This window comes from Epinephelus lanceolatus, chromosome 9 (genome assembly GCF_041903045.1).
Source record: "Epinephelus lanceolatus isolate andai-2023 chromosome 9, ASM4190304v1, whole genome shotgun sequence".
NCBI lineage: Eukaryota > Metazoa > Chordata > Actinopteri > Perciformes > Serranidae > Epinephelus > Epinephelus lanceolatus.
Genome location: NC_135742.1, coordinates 26,355,567 through 26,373,396, shown reverse-complemented (window position 1 = coordinate 26,373,396; position 17,830 = coordinate 26,355,567). Strand labels below are relative to the sequence as shown.

The following is a 17,830-nucleotide window of genomic DNA, read 5'->3' as shown; positions in this document are numbered from 1 at the left end:
TGTCATGCTTTCATCGCTTTACAACTGGGACGTGGCAAATTAGCACTCCGACCCAGAATATAGCAGCGGAGACAAGGACTGAGAGACGATCCTCCGAGAGAAGAATTAGAGTGGGTGTAGTATGAAGAGAGGTCACACTACACAAACATTACGAGGTGCCACATTTCATTATCACAACACAGTGAGGTTTTTTTTCTTTAATCAGAACATCTTGAATGTAACAAGACCCAAGATGGGGCCACACCCGGCACATCGGTCAGTCAGACCATTACTGGATGTGAGAGAGGGCTCAGAGCTACTGTTCAGGGCACTCACTTATGTAACTGTCTTAATGAGCCTCATGTGCCTGATATTTTGGTCCTATCACTGCTGAGATCCCATGGTACAGAATGAGCACTGTACATAGAGTGCTCTTTGACCCACAATCACAAGACTAAAAGTTACAGCTGTTAAATAATGTTCTACCTCTTCACAGGACGCTCATACAGCAGGAAAAAGATGGTCTTCAAAAGGTGGCCCTCAGCTTTGAATCAATGTTATTGATTAAGGCTTACAGTGACAGTCAGTGTCCAATTTAATCGCTAACTTAAAAGAGAGAATCTGGTCCACCACAGTTAAAGCCCAAGAAGTGCTGAGAGTCACTGAATAAATATGATTTGTGTTTACAAGGTTTTGGCTCTACAGTGCTGTGGCACTTCTGCTGCTACTCAGATGGGAAATATTACATAACGCACAGATGCTACTCACTCTGACGAGTGACATATCTGTGCAAGGGCAGCAGGCAGCACAGCACAGGAGCTCAGGCGTTGGTCCCAAGGAGAGAGCAGAGGATTTGCATGAGCTGTTTTCCCTTTCAAACATCCTCTGCAGTGAGCTTGACCAAGTCCACTGCCTCCCAGTCAAATGAGGAACAAACAGGGTGTTCATATAGGAAACCACACACTCATAATTCTGCGTAACACCTCGTCCTTGTCCTAACCCCGATTGGAAAACCACTCAGAATTGCATGATTATTCATTTTCTCCGATCATCACAACATCACACTTTGATCCAAATTAGTGACCGCTGTCTGTAATGTTTCAAGGAACAATCACAAGTTACAGTTAATGTGTTTCCGTATTAGACAGAGACACTACAATGTGAAAAGGGTCAATGGGCAAAATCAATGGGCAGAATCTTCAGCCAGGATGATCCAGGATGTTTAAAGCAGGGATGGTCTATCACACAGTTGCTCAAAGCAAAGTGTGGCCCGCGAGCCAATGGCAGCCCTCAGAAACATTTTGTGCAGCCCCTCCAAACAAGACATGAAATGCACTTAATCATCCACCATCCATATCAACACTTTTATTCTTAATATCTTACATTTCAGTCAGGAACACTTTAGTCAAAGAAAACGTTATTTCCATTTGCAGTATTATATTTGGCAGTATGGCTCTGTTCTGGGGCCCCTCTGCCTTTCCTCGGGCCTACGCAAAAAGGCTCTTCCACACACCTACGTGGAAAGCATAAGGCAGAGAGGCAAACCTTCCTGCCCTTCCATGCGCCTACATAGAAAGCCTAAGGCAAGGAGAGCAGCAGCAAAGACCCCCCCTACCTGTGTCCTACCTGAACTAACGCGATGCTCAATTTAATACACTACAGTACTTGGCCTCTGCATCAAACTACGCCCCCCCCTAACAAGATTCCCCTGTCAAGTGAGGAATGACACCTGTAGAAAGCTACTGGGTGCTTGGCAACTTGTGGCACCTTGCAAGTGTCATGGGATTTACATTCGATCATCACTGCAAGGGATATTAACGGACAACTTGGCAGTTAAATGTAGAAGTAAGATGGAAAATCCAACACTGAAAAACATTGTATGGTTGAGTAGAAAAGGAGGTTTCAGGAAGAACTGATTTATTCTTACTTCATCGAACCTCGTGGGATAAAGTGATCTGCCTTATCTGCAAACAGGTGAATTTGATGCTCAAGGAATTTAATCTTACACACTATTATGAGACCAAGACTTATGTGCCCAACAGTCAGTCTTCACAAATCTTGTGAAAAGAAGTGAATGTACAAGCTATGTGGGAGCTCACAACATTGCTAAGCGTGGTAAGTCGCTCAGTGATGGAGAAGTTGTGTGGGACTGCTTGGTAAAAGTGGCCAACATCGTATGTCCTGAACCCGTGTGGCCCTAAATAATGTGCTGGCTCCCTAAACAGGCACTCAGTCACAGAAACTTTGAGAACTACTGGTCTATAATTAGATTGAGGGAAAAGCTCAAACAGAAAAATGATTCTATTGCACGAATTCAAAAAACCATGAGTCATTTCTAAAGGGAAATAGTTCTCATTGAATTGTCAGATGGAGGAAACAAAAATTAAAACTCACACTGCCTGCTTCTTACAACAGATAGTAAACCATACTGTGCCAAATATTTTCAGCCTCCGTTATGACAAAGCAAACCCCTCTCTCAGACATAAAATTCAGTATTTTGTCAAACACAGTCTGAACCGTTGAATAATACCCAGTAAGTCCAGATCATTCTCTGGACACTTCTGCTGCTGTTGAGGCAGCTCTCAGTCTCCCAGCGCAGCATACAAGATAACCACCAATCACTTTTTCTCTTTGGACCGGCGAAGCTATTTCACAGTCACAGTCTGTCTACCAACAACCAGAAATGTAGCACTTCACTGTAAAGAGCAGTGATAATGTGATAGGTACTGAGGCTCAGAGGCTCAAATGAAAGGCTGACCTGGGGCAACATCTAATAATGTACACAGATAATATATTTGGAATACAGAAAATCTGTCACCTGGGCTATACAGCACATATCGTGCCAAAAGGATTTAGTAGGTGTGTTTGCACACATGCAGTAGTCTCTCAGTAACATGACTTACAAAAGGTTAAACTGAATGATACAGACATGATCTTAAAGGTCTAGCGTGTAGGAGATGGGGGGTATATTGGCAGAGACTGAGTATTATATAATATGCATGTTTACTTTGGTCTATAATCACCCGATAATAAGAATCATTGTGTTTTCTTTACCTTAGAGTGAGACCTTCATATCTAATTAGGTAGCAGGTCGCGACTTTGTGTTTCCTAGGATAGCGATGGTATGACTGGTTAGGGTTTGGAAAAGAATGTCAGGGTAAGCCAATCAGAGGCAGAGTAAGGCAGGACATGCCCTCACTATCTTCAGAAATACAGTAGCCCAGAACGGACAAACCAAACACTGGCTCTAGATATGGCTATTACCATTTTCAAGTCGGCCAATGTAGCTCCTCCGCAACAAGCAGTGTCGGAAAAACACAGATTTTGACATCTAAAGCTGCTTTATTCAGTGTTTTTACCGGTCTAAATCAGAGTCCATTTGTTCTGGAGAGAAGGAGACCTCTGCGGATAATTTGGCTCCTGGTAAAAACCTCCTGAACGTTTGGATCTTAAGTTATCAGAGTAAAAAGGTGAGCACACATGAGCAGGTGCTGGGCTAGCGGCCTGTCTCTAACATGCCAAACAAAACACTTATTTGTAACGTGAAACTGCTTTATTGAGTATTTTAACGGATTTTAATCTTCTGGTCTGTCTGTTTTGGAGAGGAAGAGACCTCGGTGGATAATTTGGCTCCCGTAAAAACCGGGAGAAGTTTCAGCTCATTGCAATGTGCAGTCCTTGCCACTAGATGCCACTAAATCCCCCTACATTTTACACACGGATTCTTTAAAATTAGATTTACTCTAAACTCTACAGGAAAAAGTTTTCCATGTTTTTTTCAAACATGCAACTTTCTTCTTCTGCCCCCTCATGTGTTACACAACCTTCAACATGCATGCTTGCCTCATTTCCCATCAAATTGGACAGACTTCCAGTTCCTCACTAAGTTCAAGACAGAGTTGCAGACACATTAAAAAAAAATGACTTCCTCATTGGTTTAGAAAACAGCAGCAAAAAGTAAATGTTACAGCAGACAACAAACACCAGTGACTTTCCAGCAGCCACACTGGTTATCTAGTTTAAGGATGAAATTGAAATGAGCCACCCCCTCAACAACCACCTTTATTATGACACCTTCAGTTACAGTCTGTAAATTAAATCATTGTTTACTAAGAAAATATAATCTTCTAGCAACAATCTCACCTCCTGACCTCTAGCCAGTAATACAGAACATATTCTAGGAGGGAAAAAGGCTTGTTAGAGAAATTCAGCCTCCATAGAAACGTCAGGTGTTTTGTTTTAACAGCCTAACACCTTTATATCCGAGCAGAAACAATTTAAGCGCACCTGCAGTTCTTCACCTGTCGCAACACCTGGAGAGTGACACTTTGAACAGAGAACGTGATGTATATGAGGTAATGGTCTGTGTCAGTATAGTTAATCTGTAACCTATACTATTTTACTGAGGTATCTACTGTGTCGCACCAGATACATCAAACTCACATAAATCTTACCAGCCAATCGTCTTCTAATGCGTAGTCGTGTAGAAATAATGTTTTCCTCAGAGTGGCTGCTGCAGTCCTCACAGTAAAGCCCTCTCCTCAACCAGTCGATCCCCACCAGACAAATAAATGCAGTAAAGAAAAATAAACGCAATTTATGTGGCGTGTTTCCACCGCGAGCTGACTGTGTGTACACCTGAAGAGTCAATCCTCCACTGAGAGCAGCGGGAAGCCCTGCGTGTCTCTATGTCCCTGCCCTGCCTCCCCACATACAGCCATGCCACTCAGTGCACCACTGGATTCAGTCATGACAAGAGACTCCACACGCCCTCTGCAGGCCTGAGCAGGAGCCTTCACTTATAAATGTCATCCCCTTAATTTACTTTGATAATAACATCCCCTGTTATCTCTCCAAAATGTATTCGAGGTTAAAAACCCTTCATATCTTTAAATTCTCATCTTGGTTGCACCATATGAGAGTTTTAGCAGCCCTGTGATACTGAGTGGGACATAATGATACAGCCTAGACATGGCTATATTATAAGACAATGGGCCCCTGGGCACGGACATGCACCAGGCCCTACTACCTCTCCTACAAAGAGCTAGACACACAGACTTTGTAGTTGTTTATCCTTTATTGTTGTTGTTTTGCATCTCTGTAGTCATAGGCGTCTGTTTTTTTCTCTCTCTGGTCATTTTGTGTCTCAGAGAGAGGAGATCTCCACCAAGACCAATAGTCCAGTCCTCTATGAAATGCAAATTTACAAATATAGCCACTACATATGTGTGGATATATTTTTAAAAACTGTTAGGTAATGTCAAAATATGGTTTTGTCCAGCTGAAGACTTATTTTACATTCATTATGTACTGGTGGATTCATAATTCGTCACATACTTAACATACATTTGTGAAAACCAGAAAACACTTTATCATACGTCAGTGAAGATTCTCAGTCATCCAAGTCATGGTAATCATAAGTGCTATATGGTAGGTAACTAGACTTGCTTGCAAGAAAGTAATGCCACCATCTACTGGATTTTAAAATATATCGCATCTACTCTGCCCCAGCCAAATGACCTCTCGCAATGTTACTGAAAGTGAAAAATAATTTGTATATTCGCTCTGTGATTCACATCAATTCAGTTGTATATATACAGTCCAGTATCACAAATCACAATTGGCCTCAGAGGGCTTTACAGCACAAGACATCCCACTGCCCTTGGACCCTCACAGGGAAAAGGAAAAGCTCCCAAAAAAGATGTTAACATGTCAAAAGTTTGTACACACACACACGTCCACAAAGTTTGATGATAATCAGGCCAGTAGAACAGACAAACACAAACAGAAAAGAAGAGAAATGAGGCTGCAGGAGTTTAAGCTTCACGTTGAGGAGAGCTGCCATCATCTGGTCCAGGGTCACCACGATTATATCTGAAGGTATAAAAAGTCAGAGTGAATATATTTACGTCTACATTTACATATGCTGTGAGCTATAGGCTGTAACCTATAGCACTAACCTCTCATTGGTTTATCCAGGGTCCTGCTGCTCTCTTAGGGGTAAATTTACATCAGGGTCCCTGAGACAAATTCATATTAAACATGAGGACGTGTTGGTAACAGGCTCTCACAATAGCTAAACATACAAATGAAAGAACTTTGTAAATAATAATTTAAAATTGATTACCTTGCTGGCGGTTGATTCTGTTCTCTGTTTCGTCTTCTTATACAGCAACATGCAATCACACATGCAAGTGCTATTAGCAGCAGTAAACCACCTGTAAAATCAAGATATGGATATCTCAGATACTTGTATCAACACAAGATAAATGCAACACATCCTGACATTTTGATCTCACCTGATTGTCAGCGTTTAAAGGACCAACATGTCAGCCCTGAGCATAAGCAACAAGAAGACAGAGGACGGGAGAGTAAAAGCAAGTAGGATTAGTAGCAAAAAGCTTTAAGATCTTAAATTTAACATGGCAGACATGAGTGAGGTGAAAGGTGAAGGAAAGATTAACCACTGGCTGCTGTCGACAGTTGCCTGTCCAGAATCAGAAGAAATATGGTGTAAGCAGACAAAATATCAGATTTATTGATTTTCAGAACTAACCAACAACTCCAGCGGCAATGTGTCCAGGTTTTGCATGGTCCTTTGGCGTCCCCTCTGTGGTGACTGGTGATGGTGTGGTAGCTAAATAAAAGAGGAAAACTTCAATGGTCAATGATCAATCAAAACAGTGAGCAACATGATGCAAAGTGTGTAAGAAAAACTTACCACTGATAAAAGCACAAATGTTGTTTTGGTCTATTTGAGGAAACAAGAGGAGTGTTAGTAAGTGGTATCAGACACCATGGCATCAGTTGTTGAACAGCAGAGAGAGACATTCAATCAGATAAATCTAGATCTAATTATTGGGCAACATGACACTTTTGCTTCACTCCCAGTGACACAACTGGTTCCCTGAATTCTGCTGCATTTTCTAAAACAAGAGGAGTGTTAGTAAGTGGTGTCAGACAGCATGGCATCAGTTATTGGACCACAACATATACTAAGGAGTTACGAAAGTAAATGCAAATACCTGTACATTTTTCAGTGTCCATATAATCCACGCTATCTTCAAACTCACAGGAACCAGCTGTATCTGTGGAAACGAAGGCCCGACCGTCATGCTGGCAGACATTATTGGGTGGTGGAGGGCCTGAACACTCTGTGATGTGAGTGCGATTGAAGTTCAACTTCATGTTGTTACAAAATATGTATCTCACACGAGCAGCACACCCTGGATCCTTGCAGAAAAACACCTGCACAGATTGGTGTCCACCTGTAACATCACACAGCAGATCCATGAAACATCTGTGATATTTTTTTTTTTTTTCAGGAGCATGGAGTATACAAGAGAAGTCATACCTTGACTTGCTGTGACTGGAAAGCACTGAGTGAGTTCAGCAACACACAGCAGCACAACGACAGTCAGCTCTGTCAAGACAAAAAAAATAAAAACTAAAGGCTCTCTAACGGTTTACATTGGAGACATTTTAAAGTTGGTAAACTGTCAGAAACTTACTATCCATATTAGTGATCAGTGCTGGTTTCTGGCTCACAAAACAGGATTCTGCTGCCTTCTACTGTTGATGATGTTGTTGCTCAAACACTTCCTGGTGGAGGTCAGAAATGTAAAGATTACAGAATAATTCTCTACCCTGACACCCTCCTGTTATACCATTCTTTTCTTCCATCATCTGTTTGACCTCCATTAGTTAAATTATTTTCACAGCACACCACTTCCCCCTCAGTTGCCTCAGCCCTATTCTCTTAAATATTTTTCTTCCATATGCCCACTCCAACTTTTTAGTATGACTTAAAATATAATACCACTTAATGCTACTTTTCTTACTTCCTGCGCCCATACCTCACCAGTGACTCATTTGCCTCTGGAGCACAACACAGCTGTCTTCCCTAAAGTTCATCAGTCACACTACAGGTTTGACCATACTGTCGAATCGTCTCGATAACCTATAATAACCCCTAGGAGCCACCTCAGGGTGACACCACCACCCTGTCTCTCACTGGCTGAGTCCAGACTGATAAACCACATCCGAGTGTCACACCGTCTTTTTTCCATGACAACATCCAATAATATTTATGACTTTTAAACATTGGATACAGCACACATGTCTCCTACCCAAAGTGTGTCAGACTCTTGAGGGCAGCCGCGAGTTGCTGCCTGGCGCTCTGTAATCCTCACTTATACCTTCGCCTGGCTCCGTTCACGGATTGCGCGTGCTCCTCAACACATCGCGCACGGAAGGCACTGTCAGTGAAGCGGTGTCTATCCCGCTGATGCATGCTTCAAACATCTAGAAGTTAAGTTAAAGTCCGAAATAATAGCTGATATATATGTAGAATATGACCGGTAATCGCTGAATAAACCTACCTGAAGAGCTGCACATGTCAAATGCCTCCAAAGCCTCTCACATTGTCCAGAATCATTGGTTAAACACTCTCCCTCTCCTCCACACACACACTGTGTGCAAGTGAAAGCAGTAACGTTATCGTCAATATTTCATCTTGTGTTCAGTTTTATAATTGTATGTCTCTGTCTTATTTAGTAGGCTATTCTCTTTTGTCTGCAGCCTACGTCCCCGTGCGTGTGTTCACCGCATTACACAATAACACACACACACACACACACACACACACACACACACTGTAGCCTAATGTCTCCACCCACGGTGCTCCTTTAGGTGCTTGTTTCAGAGATAGGCGGCGCTCACTTGCCTCCAGAGGAAGCTTGAAAACAGGTGGAGCAGAGGACACTTGGCCGTGGATTTAGGTTTATTCAGGTACGTTTATTTAAAGATTATCACACATGGGCAACTACAGTTATAATGTTGAAATAGGCTTCATTATAGTCTGCTTAATTTACGACCCGGTGAAAGCTTTTACTGAGTCCGGGCTCGGGCTACCGCTAGAGAGGAGCCGCTGGTCGCCTCGGGGAGGAATGTGGGTGAGCGGGAGCTTCTAGTGCGCTTCTCAACATGTTTTCCGGTGTGTTATGAATAGAGCTACAACTCAGGATGACCTGCCAATACAATGTGTGCATTAGCAGTATGTTTAAGGGTAAAGTAATATGTTTGGGGCGGCAGTAGCTCAGTCCATAGGGACTTGGGTTGGGAACTGGAGGGTCGCCTGTCAAGTCCCCGTCCGGACCAAAATATGGAGCGTGGACTGGTAGCTGGAGAGGTGCCAGTTCACCTCCTGGGCACTGCCGAGGTGCCCCTGAGCAAGGCACCAAACCCCCCAACCGCTCTGAGCGCCTGTCATGGGCAGCCCACTCTGACATCTCTCCACTTAGTGCATGTATAGGTCCTGTTTGTGCATGTGTGTGTTCGGACCTGTGTGTAATTGACAAACAGTGAAAAAATTGAATTTCCCCTCGGGGATTAATAAAGTATATAAAATTAAAATTAAATTAAAATTATAGAGGACGTGCCTATACTTTCACAGAGTAGTACCACATCCATGTGATTCCCTGTTTCAATGCAAAGTGATAAAACCTGTGGAACTGGTTTGTGGATGTGCAGGGGCATAAGACGCATGGGGTGGAGGGGCCCGACTGCCACCTGGAAATATGCCCGTGTTCAAAGAAGAACTCACATTAAAACAAAAATGGTGCTATTTTCCATACATGTCCTAAATAAGGCAAACACATCTCCATCATGGTTTTCTGGTTTTGTAAAACAGTGTCAATCTATGACAAATTATAAGTTATTCTACATAAACTATTTAAAAAAACATAATTTACCAATAAAAAACTATCAAGTTAAACTAATAATTTCCTATTTTCTTTTGTAGATTTGTCCTATACAGATATGTATGTCAGTGTCTCCAATATCAAGTATCTGCAAGTGGATGTAACATAAAAGTGGCAGTAAGACACACTGTTGCTAAAATATGTACACCTAAAACTCTGTGTGTGTGTGTGTGTGTGTGTGTGTGTGTGTGCTTCATAACTTGTAACTGGCGTAATAGGGCCCCTCATAATAGCGTGCACTGGGGCCCGTTGTAACTACCTTACGCCACTGTGGATGTGAGACTGGTGTGAGCTGCACTACATTCAAGGCATAGATGTCGGGGGAACTAAGGGTACAGGTCCCCCTCTAGCTATATTTAAAACCTGTGCATTTTTCCACCCCCATTTACAACGTGGAAGGAACAGAGGACTTTTATTTTGATTAAATTAACAGGCAGAACTTGACACAGTGTCCCAGATTGTCAACAACCAACACACCCAGGGTACCTTTCATGTCATATGTGGACGTGGACCGCCCATGACCAAAACATCAATATGTGACAAGGTCAAAGTGAGAATGTGTTGGCCAGTGTGAGTGGCACTGAGGAAGAGTAGTTATACAGTTCAGACTGTGTCTGCTATAGGGTAGTTGTGTGCAAGGTGGTTGGCTGCATGAATTTGTCTTAATAAAGATCATTTTCTTTTCTCCTCCTTTCATTGCGTGCACATAAGACACATTCTGTGTGCAGGCTCTCTACACACTCTGGCACGTCTAACTGGTAGGACACAGCAGGGGCAAGTGAGTCACTGGTGAAGTGGCGTGCAGAAAGTAAGGAGACTATGGTCTGGAGAAGTTGTTCTTCCAGTCATATGAGAAAGTACCAACGATGGTGGCAAAAATAAATACAACTCAAGTTGGAGTGGGCGTAGAAGAAAAATATTAAAGAGAGGAGAGCTCGGGTCAGACAGACTAGGAAAGAAATGAGTGTCTCTGACAGGAGGGTATCAGGATAGAAAATAATTTGGACTTATAGCTGCTGTGCAGCAATGGGTCAGAGCTGGGCGTTTTGAGGGGCAAGAAGAAGAAAAACAGTGTCCATTAGCTTGTCTAACTTGTCAGACCAGGTATCATTAAACTTTGAAAAAGGTCTTTGATATAGTGTGCCAAATAGCACTATGGCAGAGTAGGCACAGTATTTTCCCTGGGGCTTGAATTTACAACCTTTGACATGGCAATATTGTGACTGAGCTACCCGAGCAGTGGGTTTATGAATGACTGAGGTGACTTTACACTAAGACTTGCACAGCACCTTATAACTGTCACGCCAACCAAGTCTGTGACTGTCAAGCCTAGAGTACCCCAGAAAGTCATGAGATTTTTCTTGTTCACCCACTTCCTCAAAATCTAAACTTAACCCTCTGGACCCTAAATACTAATTTTTTTCTGTTTTTATTTGGGTGGGTGGGGGGTAGTGTTGGGGGTAGCAGGTCAGCAGTAGACGCCACATAGAAGTAGCATACACCATAAAGGTGGAAACCGGAAGATTAGTTTGAGGTGCAGCTCAGTACATTTGGTCTCATTGGATCCACGAGTTTCAGCCTTTCAGTAATATCCAATGTATGTAATCCCAAGACTGTTTAGGGACCCCAGTATGCAGAAATAGTCAGATGCACTTAGGTGAGAATGATGCATGTAAAGAACAGCATGGTTTTTGCCCAAACTGTATGAGATAAGCATCATTATGGACTTGAACTAACAGTCTCTGAAACTAACAGTCTAACCTCACTGGTGAGTAACCTCACCAGTGTAGAATGATGCAGCCAACCAACAGGGTGCAGCGTAACAGCTGTACACGTATATACAGGCATACAAATCTGAAATCAAACACACTTCATCTACCCTGACAGCAAAATATTGTCAATTTTTGATGAACATTGGAGCTTTATTTAGCGAGATTTTGCAGTAGCCGTTTACAGTGAAGCAATTTGGTGCACCATGGGCTCAATTTTTGATCACTCAAAAGTCTGCGTAATGTGTTTGTGAAGGACAGCCTGAAGATGCAGAGGACGCATGTTTGGTGTGATCTGAATGAAACATGTAGAAGGAGATGGGTTTAATTAGTTTTACAGTTTTTGATAAAAACATAGTGATGAATTTAATAGTTTCCACTAGGTTGGAATTTACAAAAATGCCTTCACACTTGGGCCTACCATTTAGTAAAAGTTGCAAAGCCGCAGGCCATATAGGTGATTTGTTATGAATTTTCAATGTTTTGAACTTTAAATAGTCGCTGTGGTGCCACCATCAGCACTATTGGTCCCCAGTTCCTGTTGAGAAAGTTTAGCATGAGACTGGACCTATGTGCTGAGTTTGGTTTATTCATGCATGGGAAGTTAGATTTCCTCGGAGGAAGAAGGAGGAGTTGGAGAATATTGGCAAATACAAGAGGGATGAGCAGTAGAGCTGCCCAGTCACTAATTCTACTGTAAGCTTTATGTTTCTGATGGGAAACTATATCTCCAACAGGAAGAGTTGGAGCAACAATATCATCAACAGTGACGGTGGAATCTGAATCTGTGAACCAGAAATCAACACCGATCTCTAACATGGATGGTAAGTTTCTGACTGTTTACTAAATATAATCTCTTTAATGTAAGCCATGAGAGAGTATTCAGTTTGTAATTTTATCTTTACAGAGCTGCCTGCTATATTCATCTTTCTGTTGCTGCGTGTTGCTGAACTCACTCAGTGCTTTCCAGTCACAGCAAGTCAAGGTGTGATTTCTCTTGTATACTCCACTCTCCTGACAAAAAAAGTATATCGGAGATGTTTCATAGATCTGCTGTGTCATGTTACAGGTGGACACCAATCTGTGCAGGTGTTTTTCTGCAAGAATCCAGGGTGTGCTGCGAATGTGACTCACATATTTTGCAGCGACAACAGTGTAAACTTCAGTCACACTCACATCACAGAGTGTTCAGGCCCTCCACCACCCAATAATGTCTGCCAGCATGACGGTCGGGCCTTCGTTGCCAAAGATACAGCTGGTTCCTGTGACTTTGAAGGTAGCATGGGTTATATTGACACCGAAAAATGTACAGGTATTTACATTTACTTTTGTAACTCCTTAGTATACGTTGTGATTTATTTGACATGCACATTAGTATCCCTGTTTTCATTTTTTTTAATGTGTAAACCTTAAACATTGATCTCAGAAATCTTGTTAACCTCTTATGCTAATTTAAAAAACTGAATATTCTACCTTTGTAATCTGATAGAGTTGGGATACTGTATCATGTAAACTGCTTATCCAGGGCTTATTTTACTGTCTGTCATGGGAAGTTGATAAACAATGGAGAGGAAAATGCAGCAGAATTCAGGGAACCAGTTGTGTCACTGGGAGTAAAGCAATAGTGTCATGTTGCCCAATAATTACTCATCTTCTGCTGCCATCCTCTGTGTTGTTTCTGCCTCTGCTGACATGCACAGGACTGATCACTCCAGCTAAGGCACCGTGTGTCGATAATTTGTGTTGGAGGGAATTTCTATCACTGCACACCGCTAAATTCCCCAATCCAAACTTTAAAATGTCTCTACTGTCATCTTTTGCTCACGTTTAATCAGTGCACATAAAGCAAAACAAAACACCCATGTTGCCAAACTAGATTCTAGATTTATATCTATTCTCTCTGCTGTTCAACAACTGATGCCATGCTGTCTGATACCACTTACTAACACTCCTTTTGTTTCCTCAAATAGACCAAAAGAACATTTGTGCTTTTATCAGTGGTAAGTTTTTCTTACACACTTTGCATCATGTTGCTCACTGTTTTGATTGATCATTGACCATTGAAGTTTTCCTCTTTTATTTAGCTACCACACCATCACCAGTCACCACAGAGGGGACGCCAAAGGACCATGCAAAACCTAGACACATTGCCGCTGGAGTTGTTGGTTAGTTCTGAAAATCAATAAATCTGATATTTTGTCTGCTTACACCATATTTCTTCTGATTCTGGACAGGCAACTGTCGACAGCAGCCAGTGGTTAATCTTTCCTTCACCTTTCACCTCACTCACGTCTGCCATGTTAAATTTAAGATCTTAAAGCTTTTTGCTACTAATCCTACTTGCTTTTACTCTCCCGTTCTCTGTTTTCCTGCTGACGCTCAGGGCTGAAATGTTGGTCCTTTAATTGTGACAATCAGGTGAGATCAAAGTGTCAGGATGTGAAAATAGAAAGAACTTTATTTATCCTCAAAGGGAAATTCAGCTGTCCAGCAGCTCATAATAAAAAAGAACATAAAATAAAGTATGTTGAAATAAGTTCACAAATAGAAATCAAATTAAGATTGTTGCATTTATCTTGTGTTGATACAAGTATCTGAGATATCCATATCTTGATTTTACAGGTGGTTTACTGCTGCTAATAGCACTTGCATGTGTGATTGCATGTTGCTGTATAAGAAGACGAAACAGAGAACAAAATCAACCGCCAGCAAGGTAATCAATTTTAAATTATTGTTATTTACAAAGTTCCTTCATTTGTATGTTTAGCTATTGTGAGAGCCTGTTACCAACACATCCTCATGTTTAATATGAATTTGTCTCAGGGACCCTGATGTAAATTTACCCCTAAGAGAGCAGCAGGACCCTGGAGAAACCAGCGAGGGGTTAGTGCACATTAAATAGACAGCCTTATAGCTCACAGTATGTGCAAATGTAGACATTAATATATTCACTCTGACTTCTTACTCCTTCAGTGATACTCATGGTGGCCCTGGACTGGATGATGGCAGCTCTCCTCAGTGTGGAGCTTAAACTCCTGCAGTCTCATTTCTGTTCTTATTACCTCCATCAAGGAGGTTATATTTATTTAAGTTGTTTTTTGTTACGACCCCAAATTCTGTCACCTGGTACTCCTCCTCATGCTGTTCATGTGTTGTATTGTTTTATTTGTTTTACTTTAATAAATTTCATTTTATTGTTGTTAAGTCAAGTGTGCACCTCCCTCCTTTGTTGCAGCCCTGAAGCCAGTCATGACAGTTTTGTTTCTTGATTTGTTTGTCAGCAGGGTTAGGCAAAAAGTACTGGACTGATTATCATAATATAACTTGGTGGAAGGATGGAGCATGTGCCAAGGATCAACTCTGTACAATTTGGAGCAGATCTGAATCACAGGATGACACACAAATGATTTTTCACTTTAGGCTAATTAACACTGCAAAAAAAGCACATTTTGCCTTGGTGGAATAAATGCCATAATAGATGCCATACATCTCAACACCTAGTAGATGTTAGTAAATTTAAAAAATGACAAAACAAATAAGATGACTCCATATCAAACTTCACATTCACAGGTACCAGAAATCCTCTGGGGCAGCCCACACATGTTGCTCAAACTTCATACAGAGAGCAGTTGTTATGGATCACAGTTTTCCCCCAAACTAAATGTCCCTATGGAAATGTAAATACACACATATCATGCAATTAATTACACTCTTACTTATCCAAACATGAATTGTTGAAAGTAAGTTTGATTTAAACTTGACTCAAGGTTTTTTGTAATAACTGTGTTTGATAACACATAAAATACACACTCACTAATTTACTTGTGGATTCCACAAACTAGAACTGCAAGTATCTAATATAAACTACAGAGCTTGAAAAGCAGCTTGTGATACTTTTGATTCATCATACACACATTTTATCAGTGTCCCTGACTGATATAACTCCCAGCTTGTACCCATCTAAGGTTTATGCATCAAGGCTTAAGCATGTGAAAACACTTCACTGTTCAGTTTTGAATTGTATATTTTTTTATTCCAGTGCTACTGATTAAATCCTTAAATTTTCATCTATTGTGTAATTATAATTTCCTAATATTAAATATTAACTTTATAAAAAATCCCTTATAGGTCACATAAATCTTGCAATGGATTCTTGTTCTGGGTGACCTAAGTTTCCTAATGTCAAATATTATTTTTTTTTTTAAATATCCTTCATAGGTTACATAAATATTTCAATGTATTCTTGTTGTAGGTGACCCCCACTATGTCCATGTCAATTTTTTTATACAATTGTACTGTATAGTTTGAGATATTTAAAGGTAAAGCCTGTCTGAAATACCCTATAGTAGAATGCCTGTGGATATTCTCATTTATCCAGGTCATAGTTATCTCAAGGCAATTGAGTTGAACGCAACTGGACTTAGTTTTGTCTTAGAAGACGTATCACCTCTTATCCAAGAGGCTTCATCAGTTCCAGCATAGTCAGACAAGCATGAACTGATGAAGCTAGGAAACTAGGCTTACGAGTCAGACCAGTTTCAGAAGATTTAAAGGGAAAATCTGCTCAAATCATAATTTCCCCATATTAACTGTTAATAAAAGAAAATCCTTCACAGGTTACATAAATCTTTCAATGGATTCTTGTTCAGGATGACCCAGACCACGTCCACGTCAATTTTCATGTAATTTTACTGTATAGTTTGAGAAATTTAATGTATATATTTAATATGAGGAAACTTTGATTTTATTATGTTGTGATTTGAGCAGAATTTACCTTTAAATTTCTCATGAATTGTACAGTAAAATCACATGAAAATTCACATGGACATAGTGGAGCATAATCCGTGTTGCAGCTGCTTGACTGGACTTCGCAAACGACGGCTCACCTGACCGCAGTAAAGTATGGTCTGTTGTTGCCTTGTCTGTACTGTATTATACTAAACCGCACACAATCACATATGTGTCACTCACGCATCCTGTCATCAACTATCTTCATTTCCTGGCACAGTCACTACGCAGTGAGTTGACTCAACCTGTGTTTTTACTCACCATTTTCACTCCTCAGCCAGCCAGCCACACTCAGCCTCACGCCTCAGCCCCAGTTTTTGTTCCCCTCCTTGCACAGACTGTCTTGTGACAGACAATAAAGGTTTATCTTATCTTATCTTATCTTGCCCTTTCCATTACCCTTCACTGACTCAACTCTGCCCCTGAACTGATTTATGCACCTTTTATAATAAACCTTTTTTTGTCTTGATCTGCATTGTGATTCCAGTGTTCGTATCTAGCATAACAATTAAGGTCCAAACTGAGATTAACAATGAAAACAGTGATATCATGGTGATATAAAATTGTATAAGGAACCTATCATTATAATTCTGGCTTTACAGACAATGGCTTGTAGGCTTACAGAAACACTCTGATTATAATACAGATATACACTACCGAAAATCTGAGAGAGGAAATGGTATTGTCATTTTGAATACTCACAATACTCACTCTGAGTTTGCAGCATTGTGTCTTACAAAAGTTACAGACCTCTCTTCTTAAAGTTGGCGAATGTGCACAACATATGAAATGGTTTTCCAAAGAGCTGTCTTTTTATCACAATCAAACATCTGTTATCTTACAGTTGGTTGGTCTAAGATATTTGAATGTAATGTAAATAACTTACTCCTCAAATGTGAGCTGTTCTGGATTCACACTTTAGAGACTATGTCACCCAAGGGTATGAATGAAGAAATGGACATCCGTCCTTTCCTGTAACTTGTTCTATATTCTCTGTCAGTTGTTGCCTTGATATCTGCGTGTCTCCACTATGTACTGGTACCTCTTACTTTCTGGGACTTTAGTGTCCCATTTTGTAGGCTATCTATTGGGATGCAGCCTTAGTGTTATTTTAGGGCTTGATGACGGAACTTTTGCCCGATGGCTGCCTGCACATTCCACTGAGTGCCGCTGCCCTCTGTATTCATTGTGTTGATACAGATGTTGTTGGGTGTCAACAGTATTGTGTACTCACACTTAATCTTTGGTATACTTGCCTTGATATGAGATTTCACTATTTGGTTGTTATATACTGCTGCTGGTATTGTGACTTTAATCATGTGTATGTGTTCTTGTGTACACACGCATCACAGTTAGTTTGTCTGTGTGGGTGTGTGCCCTTGTGCACGTGCATATGTTATCTGCTTAAATATTCTGTTTTTGACTACTGTCACAGTATGAGTGTCAGGGCACTTTATTCATTATTTATTTAACACTTTACAGTCTTGTATTGTACTTTTTGTGGTTTATTATATATATATATTTTTGCTTGCT

At 40.9% G+C, this 17,830-nt stretch overlaps 3 protein-coding genes across 5 annotated transcripts in view; 1 reads left to right on the top strand and 2 right to left on the bottom strand.

Annotated features, from left to right (window-relative positions):
- The window catches only part of pip5k1bb (phosphatidylinositol-4-phosphate 5-kinase, type I, beta b), a 50,380-nt gene extending 45,688 nt beyond the window's left edge, over window positions 1-4,692 (bottom strand). Inside the window, exon 1 of the mRNA XM_033618948.2 lies at window positions 4,434-4,692. The gene's annotated coding sequence lies outside the window, so the exon portion shown is untranslated. The remainder of the gene's footprint in view (window positions 1-4,433) is intronic.
- A 351-nt stretch (window positions 4,693-5,043) lies between these two features.
- LOC117253139 (uncharacterized) lies at window positions 5,044-8,586 on the bottom strand. Of its 2 annotated transcripts, none has more exons than XR_013492083.1 (9): window positions 7,491-8,586; window positions 7,334-7,402; window positions 7,005-7,247; window positions 6,701-6,730; window positions 6,536-6,616; window positions 6,279-6,314; window positions 6,107-6,197; window positions 5,940-5,999; window positions 5,044-5,853 (listed from the first exon to the last, which is right to left on the bottom strand). XR_013492083.1 is itself a non-coding variant. In XM_078171094.1 (9 exons), the coding sequence occupies exons 2-8, from the start codon at window positions 7,495-7,497 to the stop codon at window positions 5,951-5,953; spliced, it is 570 nt and encodes a 189-aa protein (XP_078027220.1). In that variant the 5' UTR covers window positions 7,498-7,581; window positions 8,361-8,586; the 3' UTR covers window positions 5,044-5,853; window positions 5,940-5,950. The 2 variants fall into 2 exon arrangements, 1 of the variants encoding a protein (XP_078027220.1); XM_078171094.1 differs by lacking the exon at window positions 6,279-6,314 and having other exon boundaries at window positions 7,491-7,581; window positions 8,361-8,586.
- A 97-nt stretch (window positions 8,587-8,683) lies between these two features.
- LOC117252992 (uncharacterized) lies at window positions 8,684-14,713 on the top strand. Of its 2 annotated transcripts, XR_013492032.1 has the most exons (9): window positions 8,684-8,769; window positions 12,247-12,333; window positions 12,417-12,494; window positions 12,579-12,821; window positions 13,480-13,509; window positions 13,594-13,674; window positions 14,132-14,222; window positions 14,333-14,392; window positions 14,483-14,713. XR_013492032.1 is itself a non-coding variant. In XM_033620308.2 (8 exons), exons 2-8 carry the CDS (start codon window positions 12,327-12,329, stop codon window positions 14,538-14,540), a joined length of 732 nt encoding a protein of 243 aa, XP_033476199.2. In that variant the 5' UTR covers window positions 8,684-8,769; window positions 12,247-12,326; the 3' UTR covers window positions 14,541-14,713. The 2 variants fall into 2 exon arrangements, 1 of the variants encoding a protein (XP_033476199.2); XM_033620308.2 differs by having other exon boundaries at window positions 12,417-12,821.
- Window positions 14,714-17,830: the final 3,117 nt, after the last annotated feature.

Coding starts and splice junctions, on each gene's coding strand:
- LOC117253139 (XM_078171094.1), bottom strand. Junction 7,248..7,333: donor TCCAGTCACAGCAAGTCAAG/GTATGACTTCTC, acceptor GTGATGTTACAG/GTGGACACCAATCTGTGCAG. Junction 6,000..6,106: donor CAGAATCAACCGCCAGCAAG/GTAATCAATTTT, acceptor AATTTGTCTCAG/GGACCCTGATGTAAATTTAC.
- LOC117252992 (XM_033620308.2), top strand. Junction 13,675..14,131: donor CATTGCCGCTGGAGTTGTTG/GTTAGTTCTGAA, acceptor TTGATTTTACAG/GTGGTTTACTGCTGCTAATA. Junction 14,393..14,482: donor CCTGGAGAAACCAGCGAGGG/GTTAGTGCACAT, acceptor TTACTCCTTCAG/TGATACTCATGGTGGCCCTG.